Source organism: Pseudophryne corroboree, chromosome 7, assembly GCF_028390025.1.
Source record: "Pseudophryne corroboree isolate aPseCor3 chromosome 7, aPseCor3.hap2, whole genome shotgun sequence".
NCBI lineage: Eukaryota > Metazoa > Chordata > Amphibia > Anura > Myobatrachidae > Pseudophryne > Pseudophryne corroboree.
The window spans coordinates 127,799,492-127,823,810 of NC_086450.1; the positions used below are offsets into that span (position 1 = coordinate 127,799,492).

Genomic DNA, 24,319 nt, shown 5'->3' on the forward strand with positions numbered 1-24,319 from the left:
GGTTTTTTATTTTCAGGGAGCTCTGCTGGCGACAGACTCCCTGCATCGTGGGACTGAGGGGAGAGAAGCAGCCCTACTCTCTGAAGCTAGGTCCTGCTTCTTAGGCTACTGGACACCATTAGCTCCAGAGGGATCGTACGCAGGATCTCACCCTCGCCGTCCAATCCCAGAGCCGCGCCGCCGTCCCCCTCGCAGAGCCGGAAGACAGAAGCCGGGTGAGTATGAGAAGCAAAGAAGACTTCTCATACTCACTCAAGAGAGGCGGCAGAAGACTCAATTCTTCACTGAGGTAACGCACAGCACTGCAGCTGTGCACCATTGCTCCCACACACCTCACATACTCTGGTCACTGTAAGGGTGCAGGGCGCAGGGGGGGGGGCGCCCTGGGCAGCATCTGGGACCTCTTTCGGCAAAAGTTAAACATATATACAGCTGGGCACTGTATATATGTATGAGCCCCCGCCAAAAATTGCATATTTAAGCGGGACAGAAGCCCGCCGCCGAGGGGGCGGAGCTTCTTCCTCAGCACTCACCAGCGCCATTTGTTCTCCACAGCTCCGCTGAGAGGAAGCTCCCCAGGCTCTCCCCTGCAGATACACGGTAGAAGAGGGTAAAAGAAAGGGGGGGCACATAATTAGGCGCAAAAAACAATATATAAACAGCAGCTACTGGGTTAACATTAAGTTACTGTGTTATTCCTGGGTTTATAGCGCTGGGGTGTGTGCTGGCATACTCTCTCTCTGTCTCTCCTAAGGGCCTTGTGGGGGAACTGTCTTCAAAAAGGGCATTCCCTGTGTGTGTGGTGTGTCGGTACGCTTGAGTCGACATGTCTGATGAGGAAGGCTATGTGGAAGCAGAGCGGGAGCAAATGAATGTGGTGTCTCCGCCGACGGGCCGACACCTGATTGGATGGATATGTGGAAGGTTTTAAATGATAATGTTAATTCCTTGCATAAAAGGTTAGAAAAAGCTGAAGCCTCAGGACAGTCAGGGTCCCAACCCGTGCCTGATCCTATGTCGCAGAGGCCGTCAGGGTCTCAGAAGCGCCCACTATCCCAAATTGTTGACACAGATACCGACATGGATTCTGACTCCAGTGTCGATTACGATGATGCAAAGTTACAGCCAAAATTGGCTAAATCCATCCGTTATATGATTATAGCAATTAAGGATGTGTTGCACATCACAGAGGAAATCCCAGTCCCTGACAAGAGGGTACATATGTATGGGGAAAAGAAGCCGGAGGTAACTTTTCCCCCCTCACACGAACTAAATGAGTTATGTGAAAAGGCTTGGGAATCTCCAGATAAAAAACTGCAGATTTCCAAAAGGATTCTTATGGCGTATCCTTTCCCGCCAACGTACAGGTTACGCTGGGAATCCTCCCCTAAGGTGGACAAAGCTTTAACACGCTTATCCAAGGAGGTAGCCCTGCCGTCACAGGATACGGCTACCCTCAAAGATGCTGCGGATCGCAAACAGGAGGTTACCCTGAAGTCCATTTATACACATTCAGGTACCTTACTGAGGCCGGCGATCGCGTCGGCCTGGGTGTGTAGTGCTGTAGCAGCATGGACGGATACCGTGTCTGAGGAAATTGATACCTTAGACAAGGATACTATATTGTTGACCTTGGGGCATATTAAAGACGCTGTCCTATATATGAGAGATGCTCAAAGAGACATTAGTCTACTGGGTTCTAGAATAAATGCTATGTCAATTTCTGCCAGAAGGGTCCTGTGGACTCGGCAATGGACAGGTGATACAGACTCAAAAAGGCATATGGAGGTTTTACCTTACAAGGGTGAGGAATTGTTTGGGGAGGGTCTCTCGGACCTGGTCTCCACAGCTACTGCTGGAAAGTCAAATTTTTTGCCATATGTTTCCTCACAGCCTAAGAGAGCACCGTATTATCAAATGCAGTCCTTTCGATCACAGAAAAACAAGAAAGTCCGAGGTGTGTCCTTTCTTGCCAGAGGCAGGGGCAGAGGAAAGAAGCTGCACAACACAGCTAGTTCCCAGGAACAGAAGTCCTCCCCGGCCTCTACAAAATCCACCGCATGACGCTGGGGCTCCACAGGCGGAGCTAGGCCCGGTGGGGGCACGTCTTCGAAATTTCAGCCACAAGTGGGTTCACTCCCAGTTGGATCCCTGGGCAATAGATATTGTGTCTCAGGGATACAAGCTGGAATTCGAGGAGATGCCCCCTCACGATACCTCAAATCGTCCCTGCCAGCTACCCCCCACGAGAGGGAAATAGTGTTAACTGCAATTCACAAATTGTATCTTCAACAGGTGGTGGTCAAGGTTCCCCTCCTTCAACAAGGAAGGGGTTATTATTCGACCATGTTTGTAGTCCCGAAACCGGACGGTTCGGTCAGACCCATATTGAATTTAAAATCCCTGAACATGTACCTGAAAAGGTTCAAGTTCAAGATGGAATCGCTGAGAGCGGTCATCGCAAGCCTGGAAGGGGGGGATTTTATGGTGTCTCTGGACATAAAGGATGCATACCTTCATGTCCCCATTTATCCACCTCATCAGACGTTGCCGTTTGGTCTCTCCACGGCACCGAGAATATTTACCAAGGTAATGGCGGAAATGATGGTACTCCTGCGGAAGCAAGGAGTCACAATTATCCCATACTTGGACGATCTCCTCATAAAAGCGAGATCAAGAGAGCAGTTGCTGATCAGCGTAGCACTTTCTCTGGAAGTGTTACGGCAACACGGCTGGATTCTAAATATTCCAAAGTCGCAGTTGGTTCCTACGACTCGTCTGCCTTTCCTGGGCATGATTCTAGACACAGACCAGAAAAGGGTTTATCTCCCGATGGAGAAAGCTCAGGAACTCATGACACTGGTCAGGAACTTTTTAAAACCAAAACAGGTGTCAGTGCATCACTGCACTCGTGTCCTGGGAAAGATGGTGGCATCATACGAGGCCATTCCCTTCGGCAGGTTCCATGCGAGGACTTTTCAATGGGACTTACTAAACAAGTGGTCCGGATCACATCTTCAGATGCATCGGTTAATCACCCTATCCCCCAGGGCCAGGGTGTCACTCCTGTGGTGGCTGCAGAGCGCTCACCTTCTCGAGGGACGCAGATTCGGCATTCAGGACTGGGTCCTGGTGACCACGGACGCAAGCCTCCGAGGTTGGGGTGCAGTCACACAGGGAGGAAATTTCCAAGGTCTGTGGTCAAGTCAAGAGACTTGCCTTCACATCAACATCCTGGAACTAAGGGCCATATACAACGCCCTACGTCAAGCGGAGACCCTGCTTCGCGACCAACCGGTTCTGATTCAGTCAGACAACATCACCGCAGTGGCTCATGTAAACCGCCAAGGCGGCACAAGGAGCAGAGTGGCGATGGCGGAAGCCACCAGAATTCTTTGCTGGGCGGAGAATCACGTAAGCGCACTGTCAGCAGTGTTCATCCCGGGAGTGGACAACTGGGAAGCAGACTTCCTCAGCAGACACGACCTCCACCCGGTAGAGTGGGGACTTCATCAGGAAGTCTTCGCACAGATTACAAGTCGGTGGGAACTGCCAGAGGTGGACATGATGGCATCCCGCCTCAACAAAAAGCTACAGAGGTATTGCGCCAGGTCAAGAGACCCTCAGGCGATAGCTGTAGACGCCCTGGTGACACCGCGGGTGTTCCAGTCGGTTTATGTATTTCCTCCTCTTCCTCTCATACCCAAGGTGCTGAGGATAATAAGAAAAAGAGGAGTGAGAACAATACTCATTGTTCCAGGCCACGAAGGACCTGGTATCCAGATCTGCAAGAAATGCTCACAGAGGACCCGTGGCCTCTTCCTCTAAGACAGGACTTGTTGCAACAGGGGCCCTGTCTGTTCCAAGACTTACCGCGGCTGCGTTTGACGGCATGGCGGTTGAACGCCGGATCCTAGCAGAGAAAGGCATTCCGGATGAGGTCATTCCTACGCTGATAAGGGCTAGGAAGGACGTGACAGCTCAACATTATCACCGTATATGGCGAAAATATGTTGCTTGGTGTGAGGCCAGGAATGCTCCTACGGAGGAATTCCAGCTGGCCCGTTTCCTTCACTTCCTACAGTCCGGACTGAATTTGGGCCTAAAATTGGGTTCCATTAAGGTCCAGATTTCGGCCCTATCCATTTTCTTTCAAAAGGAGTTGGCTTCTCTACCTGAAGTTCAGACGTTTGTAAAGGGAGTGCTGCATATTCAGCCCCCTTTTGTGCCTCCAGTGGCACCTTGGGATCTTAACGTGGTGTTGAGTTTCCTGAAATCCCACTGGTTTGAACCACTCAAAATGGTGGAGTTGAAATATCTCACGTGGAAGGTGGTCATGCTGTTAGCCTTGGCTTCGGCTAGGCGTGTGTCAGAGTTGGCGGCTTTGTCACATAAAAGCCCCTATCTGGTTTTCCATGCGGATAGAGCAGAATTGCGGACCCGTCCACAATTTCTGCCGAAAGTGGTTTCATCCTTTCATATAAACCAACCTATTGTGGTGCCTGTGGCTACTACTGACTTGGAGGATTCCGAGTTACTTGATGTGGTCAGGGCTTTGAAGGTTTATGTAGCCAGAACGGCTAGGGTCAGGAAAACAGAGTCTTTGTTTATCCTGTATGCTTCCAACAAGCTTGGTGCTCCTGCTTCAAAGCAAACTATTGCTCGCTGGATCTGTAACACAATTCAGCAGGCTCATTCTGCGGCTGGATTGCCGCTGCCAAAATCAGTTAAGGCCAATTCCACTAGGAAGGTGGGCTCTTCTTGGGCGGCTGCCCGAAGGGTCTCGGCATTACGGCAGTACGGATGGTGTAATGGTTAGCATTACTGCCTCACAGCACTGAGGTCATGGGTTCGATTCCCACCATGGCCTTAACTGTTCGGAGTTTGTATATTCTCCCCGTACTTGCGTGGGTTTCCTCCGGGTACTCCGGTTTCCTCCCACAATCCCAAAAATATACTGGCAGGTTAATTGGCACCCAACAAAATTAACCCTAGATTGAATGTGTCTGTGTGTACATGTGGTAGGGAATATAGATTGTAAGCTCCACTGGAGCAGGGACTGATGTGAATGGGCAAATATTCTCTGTAAAGCGCTGCGGAATATGTGTGCGCTATATAAATAACTGGTAATAATAATAATAATAATAATTACAGCTTTGCCGAGCAGCTACTTGGTCAGGTTCAAACACTTTTGCAAAGTTCTACAAGTTTGATACCCTGGCTGAGGAGGACCTTGTGTTTGCTCAATCGGTGCTGCAGAGTCATCCGCACTCTCCCGCCCGTTTGGGAGCTTTGGTATAATCCCCATGGTCCTTACGGAGTCCCCAGCATCCACTAGGACGTTAGAGAAAATAAGATTTTACTTACCGGTAAATCTTTTTCTCGTAGTCCGTAGTGGATGCTGGGCGCCCGTCCCAAGTGCGGACTTCTTCTGCAATACTTGTATATAGTTATTGCTTCAATAAGGGTTAAGTTATGGTTGCATCAGGGTTTGACCTGATGCTCTGTTATTTGTCATACTGTTAACTGATTGTTATCACATGTTATACGGTGTGATTGGTGTGGCTGGTATGAATCTTGCCCTGGATTACCAAAATCCTTTCCTTGTACTGTCAGCTCTTCTGGGCACAGTTTCTCTAAATGAGGTCTGGAGGAGGGGCATAGAGGGAGGAGCCAGTGCACAGCAGAACCTAAATTCTTTCTTAAAGTGCCCATGTCTCCTGCGGAGCCCGTCTATCCCCATGGTCCTTACGGAGTCCCCAGCATCCACTACGGACTAAGAGAAATAGATTTACCGGTAAGTAAAATCTTATTTTCAATTCCCTTCTCTTTGTTTTAAATAAGCTATAGTTAATTATCAGGGTATAAGTTTTTTTTCATTCGCAGACAGTTCCTGGCCAAACCTCTAACATATTTACAACATATAGCCAGTAGGTAATAATTTTAATTATGCTTATTAACCAAGACATGTTTAAAAAAAAAAGCACATCAAACGGAATACAAAATAGATATGGTATGAAATTTCCATTTTAGAGAAAAATATAAAAAAAAATAAAGTGACATCTCTTCAAACCAGGCTCAAACAACTACTGTCTTGCCTGCATAACATCCAGGAAAGATTGGGACCTGGAAAATATAGTGAAAATGCCCTCAAACTGCGTCTTTAGAAACTTTCAGGAGGCACCTAAAATTGGGGTAAGGTCAGTCTAAAAGTGCATGGCTTTTCTTTAGAATGGGTTAGGGAGGCTACACCTCAGACCATTCCCTTCTCCTATAAACATGTCAGCAATGCATGTGCATCAATGTTGAATGCACACAACACACCTTCATGAACAGAGCACTGTGATGTGAGATTTACCTCTTGACTGTCACAGCAGGATGTAGACCGCCAAAATCAGTACTGCCCCATCAGGTGCAGTATGATTGGCAGACTACTGCTGGTGTCTTTAGATAAGTTGCTTCTTGTCTGAATCCATTAATGTTGGGGCCCAGATTAAAAAGAAATAGGCCCTATTCACCTCCTGGAAAGTGAAGGAAGGCCAAGTCACCCACAGCCTTTTTTTATGATTAAAATTGCTTACATCACCACTCCAATCTTTTATTTCTCTTACGTCCTAGAGGATGCTAGGGACTCCGTAAGGACCATGGGGTATAGACGGGCTCCGCAGGAGACATGGGCACTCTAAGACTTTAGATGGGTGTTAACTGGCTCCTCCCCCTATGCCCCTCCTCCAGACCTCAGTTAGATCCTGTGCCCAGAGGAGACTGGATGCACTGCAGGGGAGCTCTACTGAGTTTCTCTGAAAAGACTTTTGTTATGTTTTTTATTTTCAGGGAGCACTGCTGGCAACAGGCTCCCTGCATCGTGGGACTGAGGGGAGAGAAGCAGACCTACTTAACTGATAGGCTCTGCTTCTTAGGCTACTGGACACCATTAGCTCCAGAGGGTCGGAACACAGGTGTCGTCCTCGCTGTTCGTCCCGGAGCCGCGCCGCCGTCCTCCTCACAGAGCCGGAAGATAGAAGCCGGGTGAGTATAAGAAGAAAGAAGACTTCACAGGTGGCAGAAGACTTCAGATCTTCACTGAGGTACCGTGGAGCGGTCACGCTACGCGCCATTGCTCCCACACACACACAAGGCACAGCATGGGTGCAGGGCGCAGGGGGGGCGCCCTGGGCAGCAATAATTACCTTACTAACACTGGCACAGGTATCAGATACTGCAGAGGCAGTATATTATAAAGACCCTGCCAGTATAAAAAATTGAGCGGGACCGAAGCCCGCCGTCGATGGGGCGGGGCTTGATCCTCCAGCACTAACCAGCACCATTTTCTCCACAGCAAGCTGCAGAGAAGCTGCTCCTGGACTCTCCCCTGCTGAACCAAGTAACAGAGAGCAAAAACGAGGGGGGCACATTTATTTGGCGCAAAAAGGTGTATACATATATATATATAAAAAGCGCTGCACAGACTGGGACTTTGTTCCAGTGTCCAGTGGCGCTGGGTGTGTGCTGGCATACTCTCTCTCTGTCTCTCCAAAGGGCCTCATTGGGGGGCTGTCCCCATATTTGTATATCCCAGTGTGTCAGTACGTGTGTGTCGGCATGTCTGAAGCGGAAGGCTCGTCTAGGGAGGATGCAGAGCAGATGATTGTGGTGTCTCCGTCGGCACCGCCGACACCTGATTGGTTGGATATGTGGAATATTTTAAATGCAAATGTGACTTTATTACATAAAAAATTGGACAAAGCAGAATCCAGGGAAACAGCAGGGAGTCAATCCATGGCTTTGACTGTGTCACAAGGCCCTTCGGGGTCTCATAAACGTCCCCTTTCCCAGATAGCAGACACTGATACCGGCACGGATTTCGACTCCAGTGTCGACTATGATGATGCACGGTTACACCCAAGGGTGGCCAAGAGTATTCATTATATGATTATTGCAATAAAAGATGTTTTGCGTATCACTGAGGACCCCTCTGTCCCTGACACGAGGGTCTGCATGTTTAAGGAAAAGAAACCTGAGGTAACGTTTCCCCCATCTCATGAGCTGAACGCTTTATTTGAAAAAGCTTGGGAAACTCCAGACAAGAAACTGCAGATTCCCAAGAGAATTATTATGGCGTATCCCTTCCCCTCACAGGACAGGTTACGGTGGACAAGGCTTTGACGTGCTCCAGACACGGCAGCCCTCAAGGATCCTGCTGATCGCAGACAGGAAACTACCTTAAAATCAATTTACACGCATACGGGTGCCCTGCTCAGACCGGCAGTAGCGTCGGCATGGGTGGGTAGCGCAATTGCAGCGTGGGCAGATAACTTGTCATCTGACATTGACACCCTAGATAAAGATAGCATTTTGTTGACCTTGGGTTACATTAAGGACGCAGCGTTATATATGAGAGAGGCTGCAAGAGATATTGGGCTGTTGGGTTCAAGAGCCAATGCCATGGCAATTTCGTCTAGAAGGTCCCTGTGGACCCGCCAATGGACATGTGATGCCGATTCAAAGAGACATATGGAGACTTTACCTTACAAGGGTGAGGTTCTATTTGGGGAGGGCCTCGCGGACCTGGTTTCCACAGCTACTGCGGGTAAGTCTTCTTTTTTGCCTTACGTTCCCCCACAGCAAAAGAAAACACCTCAATATCAGATGCAGTCCTTTCGGTTGCATAAGTTCAGAAAGGGTCGAGGTTCTTACTTCCTCGCCAGAGGTAGAGGTAGAGGGAAAAGAGCGCCTGCTACAGGTAGTTCCCAGGAGCAAAAGTCCTCCCCGGCCTCTACAAAATGCACTGCATGATGCTGGAGCTCCGCTGAGGGAGTCCGCACCGGTGGGGGCACGTCTTCGACTCTACAGCCAGGTCTGGGTTCAGTCGGATTTGGATCCTTGGGCGGTCGAAAATTGTATCCCAAGGCTACAAACTGGAGTTCGAAGAAGTGCCTCCTCGCCGATTTTTCAAATCGGCCTTGCCAGCTTCTCCCCCAGAGAGGGAAATAGTTTCAGCTGCCATACAAAAGCTGTGTCAACAGCAAGTGATCATCAAGGTTCCCCTAATGCAACAGGGGAAGGGGTATTTTTCAACCCTATTTGTGGTCCCGAAGCCGGATGGCTCGGTCAGACCCATTCTGAATCTAAAATCCCTGAACCTGTATTTGAAAAGGTTCAAATTCAAGATGGAATCTCTCCGGGCAGTGATCTCCAGCCTGGAAGGGGGGGATTTTATGGTGTCGTTAGACATAAAGGATGCATACCTTCATGTCCCCATTTATCCCCCTCATCAGGCGTACCTGAGATTTGCTGTACAGGATTGTCATTACCAGTTTCAGACGTTGCCGTTTGGGCTTTCCACGGCCCCGAGAATTTTCACCAAGGTGATGGTGGAAATGATGGGGCTCCTGCGAAAGCAAGGAGTCACAATTATCCCATACTTGGACGATCTCCTGATAAAGGCAAAATCAAGAGATCAGTTACTGAGAAGCGTGTCTCTCTCCCTGAGAGTACTACAACAACACGGCTGGATTCTAAATCTACCAAAGTCGCAGTTGGTTCCGACAACTTGGCTGTCATTTTTGGGCATGGTTCTGGACACGGAAAAATAGAGGGTTTTTCTCCCAACAGAAAAAGCCCAGGAACTCCAGAACATGGTCAGGGACCTGCTAATGCCGAAAAGGGTGTCAGTTCATCAATGTATTGGGAAAGATGGTGTCGGCCTACGAGGCCATTCCGTTCGGCAGGTTCCACGCGAGAACTTTTCAATGGGACCTTCTGGACAAGTGGTCAGGGTCCCATCTACAAATACATCAGAGGATAAGCCTGTCCCCCAGGGCCAGGGTATCTCTCCTGTGGTGGCTTCAGAGTGCTCACATTCTAGAGGGTCGCAGGTTCGACATTCAAGAGTGGGTTCTTGTGACCACAGACGCGAGCCTCCGGGGATGGGGAGCAGTCACACAAGGAAGAAATTTTCAGGGAATATGGTCAAGCCAGGATGCTTGTCTACACATCAATGTGCTGGAATTAAGGGCCATATACAATGGCCTACAACAAGCGGAGAGTCTTCTTCGCAACCTACCCGTTCTGATTCAGTCAGACAACGTCACAGCCGTGGCGCATGTAAACCGCCAGGGCGGGACAAGGAGCAGAGCAGCAATGGCAGAAGCCACCAGGATTCTTCGCTGGGCGGAAAATCATGTAAGCGCTCTGTCAGCTGTCTTCATTCCGGGAGTAGACAACTGGGAAGCATACTTCCTCAGCAGAGACGATATCCATCCAGGAGAGTGGGGACTTCATCAAGAAGTCTTAGCAGAGATAACAAGTCGTTGGGGACTTCCTCAAATAGACATGATGGCGTCACGCCTCAACAAATAGCTTCGGACGTATTGTTCCAGGTCGAGGGACCCTCAGGCAGTGGCGGTGGACGCCCTGGTGACACCGTAGGTGTTTCAGGCGGTCTATGTGTTCCCTCCACTTCCACTCATCTCAAAAATATTGAGAATCATAAGACGAACAAGAATGCAGACAATACTCATTGTTCCAGATTGGCCTCGAAGGGCCTGGTATTCAGATCTTCAGGAAATGCTCACAGAAGATCCGTGGCCTCTTCCTCCCAGGGAGGACCTGTTGCAACAGGGGCCCTGTGTGTTCCAAGACTTACCGCGGTTACGTTTGACGGCATGGCGGTTGAACACCAAATCCTAGCTAGGAAAGGTATTCCGGGGGAAGTTATCCCTACTCTAATCAAAGCTAGGAAGGAGGTAACGGCGAAGCACCAACACCGTATCTGGAGGAAATATGTTTCTTGGTGTGAAGCCAAGAATGCTCCTACGGAAGATTTTCAGCTGGGTCATTTTCTCCATTTTCTACAGACAGGAGTGGATATGGGCCTAAAGTTAGGCTCCATTAAGGTGCAGATTTCGGCCTTATCTATATTCTTTCAGAAGGAATTGGCTTCTCTCCCAGAAGTCCAGACTTTTGTAAAGGGAGTGCTGCACATCCAACCTCCTTTTGTGCCCCCAGTGGCACCGTGGGACCTTAACGTGGTGTTACAGTTCCTTAAGTCACACTGGTTTGAACCTCTTCAAACGGTTGAATTAAAATTTCTCACTTGGAAAGTGGTCATGTTGTTGGCCTTGGCATCTGCGAGGCGGGTGTCCGAATTGGCGGCTTTGTCTCACAAGAGCCCCTATCTGATTTTCCATGTGGATCGAGCAGAGTTGAGAACTCGTCCTCAATTTCTACCTAAGGTGGTTTCGTCGTTTCATATGAACCAACCTATTGTGGTGCCTGTGGCTACGGGTGACTTGGAGGATTCCAAGTCCCTTGATGTAGTCAGGGCCTTAAAAATTTATGTAGCCAGGACGGCTCAAGTTAGGAAAACAGAGGCACTGTTTGTCCTGTATGCGGCCAACAAGGTTGTAACTCCTGCTTCTAAGCAGACTATTGCTCGCTGGATCTGTAACACGATTCAGCAGGCTCATTCTACGGCTGGATTGCCGTTACCTAATTCGGTAAAGGCCCATTCCACTAGGAAGGTGGGCTCTTCTTGGGCGGCTGCCCGAGGCGTCTCGGCATTACAGCTTTGCCGGGCAGCTACTTGGTCGGGTTCAAACACTTTTGCAAAATTCTACAAGTTTGATACCCTGGCTAATGAGGACCTCATGTTTGCTCAATCGGTGCTGCAGAGTCATCCGCACTCTCCCGCCCGGTCTGGAGCTTTGGTATACTCCCCATGGTCCTTACGGAGTCCCCAGCATCCTCTAGGACGTAAGAGAAAATAAGATTTTAAACCTACCGGTAAATCTTTTTCTCCTAGTCCGTAGAGGATGCTGGGCGCCCGTCCCAGTGTGGGCTATTTCTGCAAGGCTTGTATATAGTTGTTGCTTACATAAGGGTTATGTTACAGTTGAGATCAGTCTCTGGCTGATGCTGTTTGTTCATACTGTTGACTGGTTTCGTATATTCCATGTTGTACGGTGTGGATGGTGTGGGCTGGTATGTATCTCGCCCTTAGATTAACAAAAATCCTTTCCTCGTACTGTCAGTCTCCTCTTGGCACAGTTCTTTAACTGAGGTCTGGAGGAGGGGCATAGGGGGAGGAGCCAGTTCACACCCATCTAAAGTCTTAGAGTGCCCATGTCTCCTGCAGAGCCCGTCTATTCCCCATGGTCCTTACGGAGTCCCCAGCATCCTCTACGGACTAGGAGAAAAAGATTTACCGGTAGGTTTAAAATCTTATTTTTGCTTTAAAATTCAATTACATTTGGATATCCATTAAATGTATGTCACAATTTATTATGGATTTGGGTTTATGCTATTCTTTAGTTGACTTTGAGAAAATAGTTTTTGCAATAGCAATTGCAAAACACAGCTAACTGAATAATATATACTGAATATTTATTATATGCTAATTATGCCCCATAGGGGGGTATTCAGGCTTTATTGTATTTTTTTATTGATGTTTTTATCAGTTGTTTTTTTTGCAGTAGAATTTACCTGCTACCATGTGAAAATCACAGGACGGGAAAAGTTTACAGATCCATATGTTTTTGCGGTCACTAAAAAACTTCACTTATTGTGATATTTTTTCTCCCACCACCGGGTAGGTGAAACAAAATCTCCGATAGTGACCAGCTATACGGAATAATAGACTTACCCCCGGGTATCAATTAACCGTAGTAATTTACCACAGCTAATTGAATTCCTGTCATCAATGGTTTAGTATGTTGAAATAATGATAATATTCCTTTAAGACCCTGGTTTCTAAATTCAGGAAAAAATCATTCAGGGAATAGTGGCCACTGGGTACGTACATAATTATCTGAGTATGCAAGTGTGAGCAGTAACATCTAGGATGATAGCTTCTGGGCTGTTATCATTCCTGCTCTGTTAATTGCAGTGCACATTAAATGACACTCATGGCAGAAAGACAAAGTCATATTATCAGCTGTCTTGACTGGCCTAACAACTATTGTTCATATACTTTGGAGAAATCACAAAAGAATTAAGATCACTGTCACCAGTGTTCCATTCCACTGAACTGGCCAGTGCCAAATGTCTTATGAAACAGTTGCTCATCCCTCCCACTGGGTCTCGGCCAGAAGACAGCTGGAGACGAATAAGGTCCAAGTTACATTTAAGGACAAGTCATTTGTTAGGTGTTTCTCATTCTATCAAATTTTGCCCCTTGAGTATATACTTGGAGAAAAATGATGTGTTATACATGGCTGAGCTGTACAGACGACCTTGTAAGAGGATGGCCGCAGCATTAGGATAGGTTCTGCTCTGTGAGATTAACAAATTGGATAACTGCTTGCAAAGTAACATACTTGTCAGCTCTGTGCAATAGAGATAATTATTTATCTCATACCAAGTATAAGTGCACAAACAGGCATGATTGTAACAACGGGAAGTGGTGAAGATCCCGGTGATCGCAATGCCAACGCAGGGATCCCGCAATGCCGGCGCCAGAATCCCAGCGCCACAGGCTTTTCTCCCTCTATGGGTGTCCACCACACCCATAGAGGGAGAATATAACCTGTGTTTTGCCACCGTGCCCGCAACATGGCCAGCGCAGCGAGCCCGCAAGGGGCTTACTAGCGCTCGCCCCGCTGCTGGCATCCTGGGGGCCGTAACAACACTATATACAGTACTACACATAAACATGCTGTCCAACATTTGGGAGACTGGAACTGAGTCAGGGTTATCGATGTGTCTGTCTTATAGCATCTTTAAATGCCATAGAGGGTAATTCAGAGTTGATTGTAGATGTGCTAAATTTAGCACATCTATGATCAATTACTTTGACATGCGGTGGGACGCCCAGCACGGGGCTAGTCCGCCCCCCGCATGTCAGGCCCCCCTCCTAACCCCCCCCCCCCCCCCGCACAAGTACGAAAGCATTGCACAAGTAGCTCCCTACCTGCGCAGCTCCTGCACGCTGGCAGTGAGCTATTTGTCGCATCCCGGGTCGCCGCCGCTGCCCACCCCCGCACGGTCCGCGCCCCCAAAACGGTGGCCAAGCGCCGCTGGCCCGCCCCCTCCCACCCAGCGAACGCCTCTGCCTGTCAATCATATCCCACTGTTGGGAGGTAATCTATCCGTTAGACAAAACAACAGTCTTTGTTTAAAAGCCCCATAATACCTTTTTCTCCTTCCTGAACCATACTGTCATCAGTGATCTGTCTCAGTGATATTTTATCTACAGGCAAGTTATGTGTATTGCCGTACATACAGTATGTATCAAACCTCCTGAAGAGTTAATATCTGTATTCCCTATCCCTTTTCTTCTACCTGAGAAATGCTTTATACTTGTGTTATGTGTTTTGACAATACCCTGTTGCAATGTATTGTATGATAATCCTCCAATAAAATATAATAATGTAAACCTTCTAAAGCATGGCTGGCCAAACCAGTCCTCGAGATCTACCAACGGTTCACATTTTCCAGCCCACCTTGCAAGAGCACAGGTGTAGTCATTACTAATTAAGATGTGCTGCATTCATTCCTAACTGACAATTCTACAGATCTGACAGGATGAGGTATTCCTGCACAGCTGACAATTAGTATATGTGTAGTAGATTATTTACCAACAATATAAACATGTAAAATTCAAATGAATTTGAGAGAACAATTTGATAATGTTGGCGGTGCTCCCCTGAGGTTATGAAAAAATGGATTCATACAGGGTTTTTGTCCCGGTAAAAGGATAACGGGACAGAGAAGATAGCCTCTTTTTGGGGGCACTCCTTGCTTTAATTTATTGTTTAAAACACAATTTTTAATAAAGTTCATTAAAAAACGATAATGATAATGAGAAAATGTTCTAACCTTATACTAAACCGTTTTACATTGGTAAGCGTGACTATATTGAATATGTTTACCTATTAGGATAGAATGAAAATCAGCAATTCCCAGGACTTTCAACGTATTGCTCCAGTGTTTTCGAGAGAGCAATAATCAGATGTCACTCCGGAATCCCCGTGCTTAGAACACGGCGCCGGACGCGGGCTCTAGACAGACACAGGACACACACACGCCAGCGGCATCAGTCTTTACAGTGCAGACCTTTTCTCCACGGACAGGTATTCAGGTGCTCCTCTCATTGAGGTGCGACGAGATGAGATTTCCCTGCAATGACCTCGCGGTTACCAGGGACGAACTGTACTCGCAGCCCTCAACAGTAGCAGACACCGCTCTTTCCTTTCCTTCTTACCAGCACCGTCCGCTCCACTCTCTCACCTCCTATTCACTGTGGGAATTGTCCCCACACATAGGAAGGCAGCAGAGGTGGTCGGGTACTCGGTACTGGTACTATTCTTGATACAATACTATTAGTCTGTACATGGATATTAAGACTGGTGTTCAAAGCTCTAATTTACAATATAGTGTCCCTCTCCATTCAGTGCTTATGCCCGATGCAGTGGAAAATTACTCCAACAGTGTTTCCACATTATACAATACAGATTAAGAATATATATCACCTATGTTTGTTTATTCACCAGGCAGTGATACATTGCTTTCCCATTTTTTGTTAATTCGCGGCTTTCACATTTATGTCAGCTGAAAAAACTTTTGAGCATTCATCTGACGATTTATCAGATACAGCAAAATTTGTATATAGAGTACACAGCAGTGCAAAGGACATCTGATTATTGCTCTCTCGAAAACACTGGAGCAATACGTTGAAAGTCCTGGGAATTGCTGATTTTCATTCTATCCTAATGGGTAAGCATATTCAATATAGTCACGTTTACCAATGTAAAACGGTTTAGTATAAGGTTAGAACATTTTCTCATTATCATTATCGTTTTTTAATGAACTTTATTAAAAATTGTTTTTTAAACAATAAATTAAAGCAAGGAGTGCCCCCAAAAAGAGGCTATCTTCTCTGTCCCGTTATCCTTTTACTGGGACAAAAACCCTGTATGAATTCTACAGATCTCCAGGAGGCCTGGAAAACATGAACTGTTGGTAGATCTCGAGAACCGGTTTGGCCAGCCCTGTTCTAAAGAGTGGAGAAGCAGACAGCCAATCAGATATTACCTAGCATTCCTTATTTACATTTGGGCAACTGTTCCACCCATCTACTTTACCACCACAAATCAAATCAACTCCCTAATTTTGTACTCAGTAATTGTATAAAACCTAATTTTCCTTGTGATTCCCCCATTTAGGTAAATCCATTTGTTTAGTTCTGTTAAGTTTCTACATATACTGTATAAAATAGGAATGTTTACACATGTGTGTCTGTTTATAAATCTGTGCCTGTTTGGTATTCTGGTCTGTAATACAGTATACATGTATATGAATTAGACTTTCTAGCCCTATCTTGGTAGAAAAGTGTACCTTCAATCAGTTATATTGTTTAGTGTTTAGTGTAACAATGTGAAATTGCTGTAGTACAGGTTGAGTCTCCCTTATCCAAAATGCTTGGGACCAGAGGTATTTTGGATATGGGATTTTTCCGTATTTTGGAATAATTGCATACCATAGTGAGATATCATGGTGATGGAACCTAAATCTAAGCACAGAATGCATTTATGTTACATATACACCTTATACACACAGCCTGAAGGTAATTTTAGCCAATATTTTTTATAACTTTGTGCATTAAACAAAGTGTGTCTACATTCACACAATTCATGTATGTTTCATATACACCTTATACACACAGCCTGAAGGTCATTTAATACAATATTTTTAATAACTTTGTGTATTAAACAAAGTTTGTGTACATTGAGACATCAAAAAATAAAGGTTTCACTATCTCACACTCACTCAAAAAAGTCCGTATTTCGGAATATTCCGTATTTCGGAATATATGGATATGGGATACTCAACCTGTAATTTCAAACCATAGCTGTTTCATGGTGCACTAATCTCTAAGTGCTTTCTATGATATAATAAATGTTTTCTAGTCAAACGAGCAACACCCAGTGGTGTTCTTAACAATGGCATTTATACTCAGCAATTTCAGTTTTTGTGAGTATATTATTTTAGAAACTACATGTAGCGTCTTTCCTGTTCTATAGGTTTTATAGGAAACTTGTAATGTTTTATTCCATAGCAACAACAAATCATACTCCTTCAAAAAGAATTCCACTTGAAGACTGTGTCTGGTATAATACTGTAGAGCTACAGTTAATAGGTCGACTACATATGGTCGACATGCATTAGGCCGACAGGTACAAAAGTTGACAGATAAAAGGTCAACAGTAGTTATGTTCGACAGGTACAAAAGGTCGAAGGGAAAAATGTTGAAATGACGGTGGTCGACACAAAAGAGATGGTCGACAACATTTTTTTTTTTTAGGCCAATTCTTGTATATTTCATGTCATGTGACCACCATCAGTAGGAACGTTTCTGACACCGTGGCCCGCTCCACTGTTGCTGTTCTCGCCACAGATTACTATTCCCAATCATAGTCCACATGGCTAGAAAATCAGGATCTGTTGACTATCAACCTAGACATTGTAGATCTATCGAGGCTCATTCAGGTGCAGTTGTTATTGCTGCTGTCGCTTTCTTTTGCCGTACGCAATTGCGAGTATATGCTAAATTGGGCAGAAGCTGACCAGAGCATTGGGACGCCCTCACTGCAGTCACATCATTTTCGTCCAACAACGTATCATTGCTGATACATTTGTACCAACATTGCAATTCAGGACATGTTGCAGAGTCTGAGGGCCTCTGTAGATGCTAAGCTGGTCTACTGGAGCATAAAGGGCTCTCCAGTAACATGCCCGGAAAACGCAGCTTGAACGGCCATGACTCACCTACGATTATCCAACCACTCCCCATTCCTACCCCAAACACTGTCTTCCTGTCACTCGCTGTGCGATTAATTCCTCATTGTGACCGGAATCACAGATCATTTGCTGCGTGTGTGCACTGTGGCTCAGATGTATGCGCAGTAAGAAGACATTGACCAATGTGCATATAATAACCGCTTTGTGACCACATCTGAATGAGCCTCATCATCAGGAAACCGTCTGGTGAGCAGTGGAGCTCGTTAAGGGGAGATGTAACAAACCTAATAAAAAAGACAACTACAGGGTACTTTATGATTTGATAGACTGTACTAGGTAAATGATACATAGAATTGGATTGGTTGCTATGGACGACTTCTTCATTTGTCCTCTTTAGAAGGTTTGATATTACTCCCAGTCTCCCAGGGAAGTTGGGAAGTGATGTAACTTAGTAGGTTTTGTATTGTGGTTATTGGTTATGTTCCTTTAAAAAGACAAGCGGGGAGACTTCAGTGCTTCTTGGTACCCCTAGAATGAAGGTGTTTACGTGTTGTATCTTGAGTAATAACCAGTGGTGGTAGGTAGTTATAAGCTTTTTTGATAATTTGAGGCAATACATTGAAACTAATTTATTTTCTTTAATGCTCTCTCTCCACAGGTGCTGTCACTGGGAGCTGATGTGTTGCCAGAATACAAACTACAAACACCTCGTATGAATAAGTTTACTATTTTGCACTATAGCCCTTTTAAAGCCGTATGGGACTGGTTAATTTTGTTGCTGGTTATTTATACTGCCATCTTCACACCTTACTCAGCTGCCTTTCTACTGAATGACTTAGAGGAGCAGAGGAGACGTGCGTGCGGATATTCCTGCAACCCCTTGAATGTTGTAGACTTAATGGTAGATATCATGTTTATTATCGACATCCTCATAAACTTCCGGACCACATATGTTAATCAGAATGAAGAAGTTGTCAGCGATCCTGCAAAAATTGCAATTCATTACTTTAAAGGCTGGTTCCTAATAGATATGGTTGCAGCAATACCATTTGATCTTCTGATTTTTGGATCTGGCTCAGATGAGGTAAGTAACAGAGCTTGTTTTTTACTAAACAATACAAGCCAAGTAAATATAAATGTATCAGTGCTCCACTCACCAATTATAAGAATAGTATTTGGGATGTAGTATTAGATGTTTTGATACAACTGAGCTCAGACATTACCTTTACTACATGAAGTTTATTTAGGCATTTTGTGACCTGGACATATATTCATGAGAATGCAGCCTATCACGTCACTGGGAAACAGCGACCTCAATTAGGTTATTTATGCACCAGTGATGTCACCGGTTCCTAGTAAAATGATTGGTTTAGGGTGTGACATAAAAAGCAGGGAAGAACCCTAGCATTTTAGTGTGCCGTGCATGACATGAGGGCACAGCCACATCTCATGGGGGCATGCCACAAGTCAGGGGTACCTGACCTCGTGGCACACCCCCTTCTATCTGTGAGCCAGCCACAAATGGGCAGGAGGTAACCGTAAAGCTGTGCTTTCTGTGTGACCGGGCCAGCCCAACAGGCCATCGGGCCTTTTGGCATTTGCCAAACATGCCAGATGGCCAGTCCGGCCCTGCATGAAAGTACAAATGTAAAACTAAATATCCTTGTGGATAACAATAATTGCTGGCTTCACCTGTCTGCACGCATTTACCGTAGTGCTCCCTCATTGCCCGCACAGAAAATGTGTTTTTCACCCATAGGAAAAGTTGTATGATTTCCTCTAGCCCTACACATAGGAGGTATTCAAATGTTTGAAAAGTCAGCTGGGTGTCTGTTTTATCCTATATAATAGACACCCAATCGACTTTTCAAACAATTGAATATCCCCCTTAGTGTCATAGTCATCAACATTATCAATGCACACTGGCATCAGCACTCTCCTGGTTACAAATTGTTCACCAGGAGACAAGCAGAGTAAGGTTTATGTTTTCTTAGGAAGTCTAATGCTGGGTACACACTAAGACGACATGTCGGAGGATCCAAGGTCACACAATCAGAGCAGCCGATTCAGGAATCTATACACACGTACCGATCAGCTGCTCCTTATGTGGTTCTGATGTCAGCTGGGCAGGCATTTAAATTGCCTGCCCAGCTTTGTTGGCATTCTCTGAAGCAAGTTTATGGGTGGTCGTCTGTACACACACCCAGATGCGCCAATGTATCTGAAGATATATTGGACATCAGCTGTGCTGCAGAGCAGATATGTCTGTGAACATTATTGTAAACAGACATATCGTCAGTACACACCCATCGACAGAGTTCTGATATATCGGCCGTTCACCTGAATGGCCGATATGTCGGCCAGTGTGTGCCCAGCAAAAGGCTACAGAACGTTTGAAAGACCTGCTACATTAACCATTCGTACTGGGATCTTTCTTAAGATGGCCTAAAGGTGCGTACACACTAGGTGATGTGCTCCATGAGCGACATCGTCTAGTGTGCACCACTCCCGGCCCGGGCAGCCGGACGCGGGCATACACACTGTGCGAAATCGCTAGTGATATCGCACAGTGACGTCATGCCGTGGCCAGGCCATGCATGCAGCATTGGACAATGAATCCAAATTGAGTGGCATGCACAGCCAACACTGAGGGTCGTTAACTACTTGTGGGGCAGCGCATCGTTCGGCATTTACAGTGTACACACTGGACAATATAGTAAACAATATCATCAGGAAGAGTCAAAATGAGCAACGTCATTTACTATATCGCCTACTGTGTATGGGCCTTAAGTTCCTGCAGTTTTCAGAACTTGAATAATTTCCGTCCCCATTCTAGTGTAATGGTCTGGCATTCCCCATTAGCAGGGCAGTAGAGAGCTTGGCTGGGCCCAGGTACTTTTGAGGGGGTGTGATCTAATCACAGGAGGCGTGGTCATACACCCTTAATAAATACTAAGTGCCTCCATGGCCACATTGCAGCCCAGCACACAGCAGTTTGTGCTGGGCTGAGGAGAAGAGCTGCTGCTGCCAGGTAAGGAGGCCCACACTGGGCCGCTCCAACCGACTTTTACCTCCTCCATACTTGAAACTGCTGAGTCTCTTTTAGAAGGGATAGTAGTGGTGGTGGTGGGGGGGTGATTTGAATTGGCCCCTTGAACTGTTAGGAGACACCTCCAATTAATCTTCCCATAAACCAGGGAAGGAGTATAGAAAATTGAGACGCACCCTCCTGGACCACCAGCTAATAGATGCCTGGAGATTATCCCACCCCATAGAATTGGATTATACATATTTTTCTTATGCACATCAAACATATTCTAGGATAGATTACATGTTTCTGAGTCACCACCACCTACATCTTCTGTCAAATGTTTCTATAGGACCGATAACTTGGTCCAAACATGCTCCCGTTTTCTTACAACTTTTGATTCCTCATATCTCAAAGAAACACTGGACATGGCATTTTAATGATACTCTCACGAACGTGTTTCTCTGCTCTCTGTGGCAGACCTTAAAAATGCTGCCACGCAGTGCGTTGGGTATTCACCCCATCCACCCCCCAGATACCCAACTGCCTGAACCAGCTCTGGAATTGGCCTGTGAAAAGGTGTACTGAGCACATAAAAAATATGCTCTGGTTGCAGAGGAATTAAATAGTGTAGAGGACAAAGACCGCACTTCAACTAAGGACTCCGGCCTATTCATTGTCAGCAGGGCTTGAGAGTAAACAAGCACGTAAGAAGTCCCTCTGTTGTTAGGTATATCCTTCTGTATTATAAAGCACCATCAATAGGGTGCTCACCCCATGACATACCAAAAGTACTTTATAAGAACTCAGGACAAGGCTTTCCTTGATACCGGTGGCATAATAGGAACAGGCTCACATTTGTTGGACTTATTGCATTGCTGTACCTCAGTGGGTGAGATTCTTGCTTATTCAGGATATATAACAATCGTTATTGGTTTTAATATACTGTTTGTAATATATGTGATTTTTAACCATTAAGTATGTACTCAATATATTAATACAAGACATCCAGTGTTTTTACACATGAGCGCTGTTCTATATTGTTTTATTATTTCCCTTCCAAGTTTGATTGCCAAATTCCATAGATTCAGGTATCTTTCAAATTTTAAAATTCATTATTCCAAATCGGTCGCCATGAATCTTACTACCCCATCAAATTTAGGGGGTCATTCCGAGTTGTTCGCTCGTTATTTTTTTGTCGCAACGGAGCGATTAGTCGCTAATGCGCAATGTCCGCAGTGCGACTGCGCCAAGTAAATTTGCTATGCAGTTAGGTATTTTACTCACGGCATTACGAGGTTTTTTCTTCGTTCTGGTGATCGTAATGTGATTGACAGGAAGTGGGTGTTTCTTGGCGGAAACAGGCCGTTTTATGGGTGTGTGCGAAAAAACGCTACCGTTTCTGGGAAAAACGCGGGAGTGGCTGGAGAAACGGAGGAGTGTCTGGGCGAACGCTGGGTGTGTTTGTGACGTCAAACCAGGAACGAAACTGACTGAACTGATCGCAGATGCCGAGTAAGTCTGGAGCTACTCAGAAACTGCTAAGAAGTGTCTATTCGCAATTCTGCTAATCTTTCATTCGCAATTTTGATAAGCTAAGATTCACTCCCAGTAGGCGGCGGCTTAGCGTGTGCAAAGCTGCTAAAAGCAGCTTGCGAGCGAACAACTCGGAATGACCCCCATAGTTGAGAACTTGAAACATTCATTCCCCTTAGCATAATTCTAAACTGAAATATTTGGGAGTACAAATTTCTGATGACCTCCCTCAACTTTTTACTTTTTTCTTTGAACTACACTACATTATTACATTATTTACACTCAGATTATCTAAAATTGCGTTCTCTACATTTGTCCTGGTTTGGCAGGACAAATGTAGTTAAAATGAACTCCCTTCCAAAAATGTTATATCTTCTTCAGAAGCTTCCTATTAACACTCCCACTGCGTGGTTCCATGTGATTCAAAGTTTTATACGTAAATTTGTCTGGGGACGCTCCCATCCCTGGTTCAAACATGACATCCTTTTTAGACGGAAATATATGGGTGGCATTCAGCTTCCTCATATTCCTGTCTATTACCAGGCTATACTTTTGAATTGGGTTTTGGACTGGACTCGTGCGAAAGACACTAAGCTTTGAGTCACGCTAGAAGAAAAGAGCTTTGCCCTCAAAATGTGGAAGAGTATACTACCACATACCTCTTCTAAAATATCACCTCTGACCTCCTTTACAACCCTGACTTTCCTCCAGGTCTTTAAACTGTCTCTTTTAAATATTGGGCGGAGGCCGGGATTTTTAGAATGGGTCAGCTGGTGTGCCCAGAAGGAGTACGCTCATTTTCTGATATTCAAGCGTCATGGAATCTTCCTAATTCTGAAAGTATCTACAATTACGTCATTTTTTTTTTCAACTCGCAAAACTATTGAATTACCAAGGAATCTTACACTTTTTGAGCGATTATGTGTTGTTCTCTAATCCCCCTCACATACTATCTCACAGCTTTACATAGCTCTCATTGAAATTCTTTTTAGTACTGAGTACTATCGCCTTCTTTTTCTTGATTTTTGTTATTTCATATGTGGATTGAGTAATCCCTATATTTGAAAGCAACAAGTAATCAGGTGATTGCACTGATTGATAATTGGCTCCAGGTTTTCATCCTTGTTTCAGGCACAGGAAAGCCAGACAGTAGAGCACACTCCAGTTCTATCAATGGCTTCTAACGGGGAGGCAGAGTTAGGAGAGTAAAAGCTGCCTTATGGTAGCGAGTAATATTAGGAAGGGTTAAGCCCCTCTGTTTTTTTGGAGCGGACCACACAAGCATAGGCAAACCTGGGAGTCTTCCTCTTACAGACATAATGTATGAAAGCACAATTTTTTTCATCGAATCTAAACATTTACGGGGGATTGCATTGGGAATGGCACAGAATAAACACCAGTTTGGATAATAACAGAATTTTAACTGCCGCCAAGGGGCCCAACCAAGAGGTTCCGGTATGAATGGTCGACAATGTTAAGGTCGACCACTATTGGTCGACATTAACATGGCCTACATGGACTAATGGTCGACACTTGAAAATGGTCGACGCATGAAAAGGCCGACATGGTTTTTTAAAAACTTTTTTTGGCATTGTTTTCTGTGTAAAGTGACGGGTAACCCCAATTAGTGCACCGCGTCCCCTTGCATGGCTCACTTCGCTCGCCATGCTTCGGGCATTGTTACCATTCCCATTCGTAGTCCACGTGGATCGTAAATGTATGAAAAAATTCCAAAAAAGAAAAAAGTGAAAAACTAATGTCGACCTTTCATGTGTCGACCATTTCCATTAGTCCATGTCGACCATGTCAATGTCGACCAATGGTGATCAACCTAATGAGTGTCAACCTAATAAGTGTCGACCTTAACATTGTCGACCATCTGACCGGATACCAACCAAGTGACCGTATGATTCATCCAGGCTGCAGCCAAGGTGCTCAGCTGAGCAAACATGGGGACATAGTAAATGTCAAATGCATTCTTGATAGAGTAGGGGATATTATTTCCCAAATAGG

General features: G+C 45.5%; 1 protein-coding gene across 2 annotated transcripts in view; it reads left to right on the top strand.

The window, feature by feature from the left end:
* Nucleotides 1–24,319, top strand: part of KCNH7 (potassium voltage-gated channel subfamily H member 7) — a 930,127-nt gene that overhangs the window by 641,944 nt on the left and 263,864 nt on the right. For both annotated transcript variants that reach the window (XM_063933624.1, XM_063933625.1), the window contains one exon: nt 18,401–18,826. In XM_063933624.1, coding sequence (XP_063789694.1) covers nt 18,401–18,826 — 426 coding nt within the window. The remainder of the gene's footprint in view (nt 1–18,400; nt 18,827–24,319) is intronic.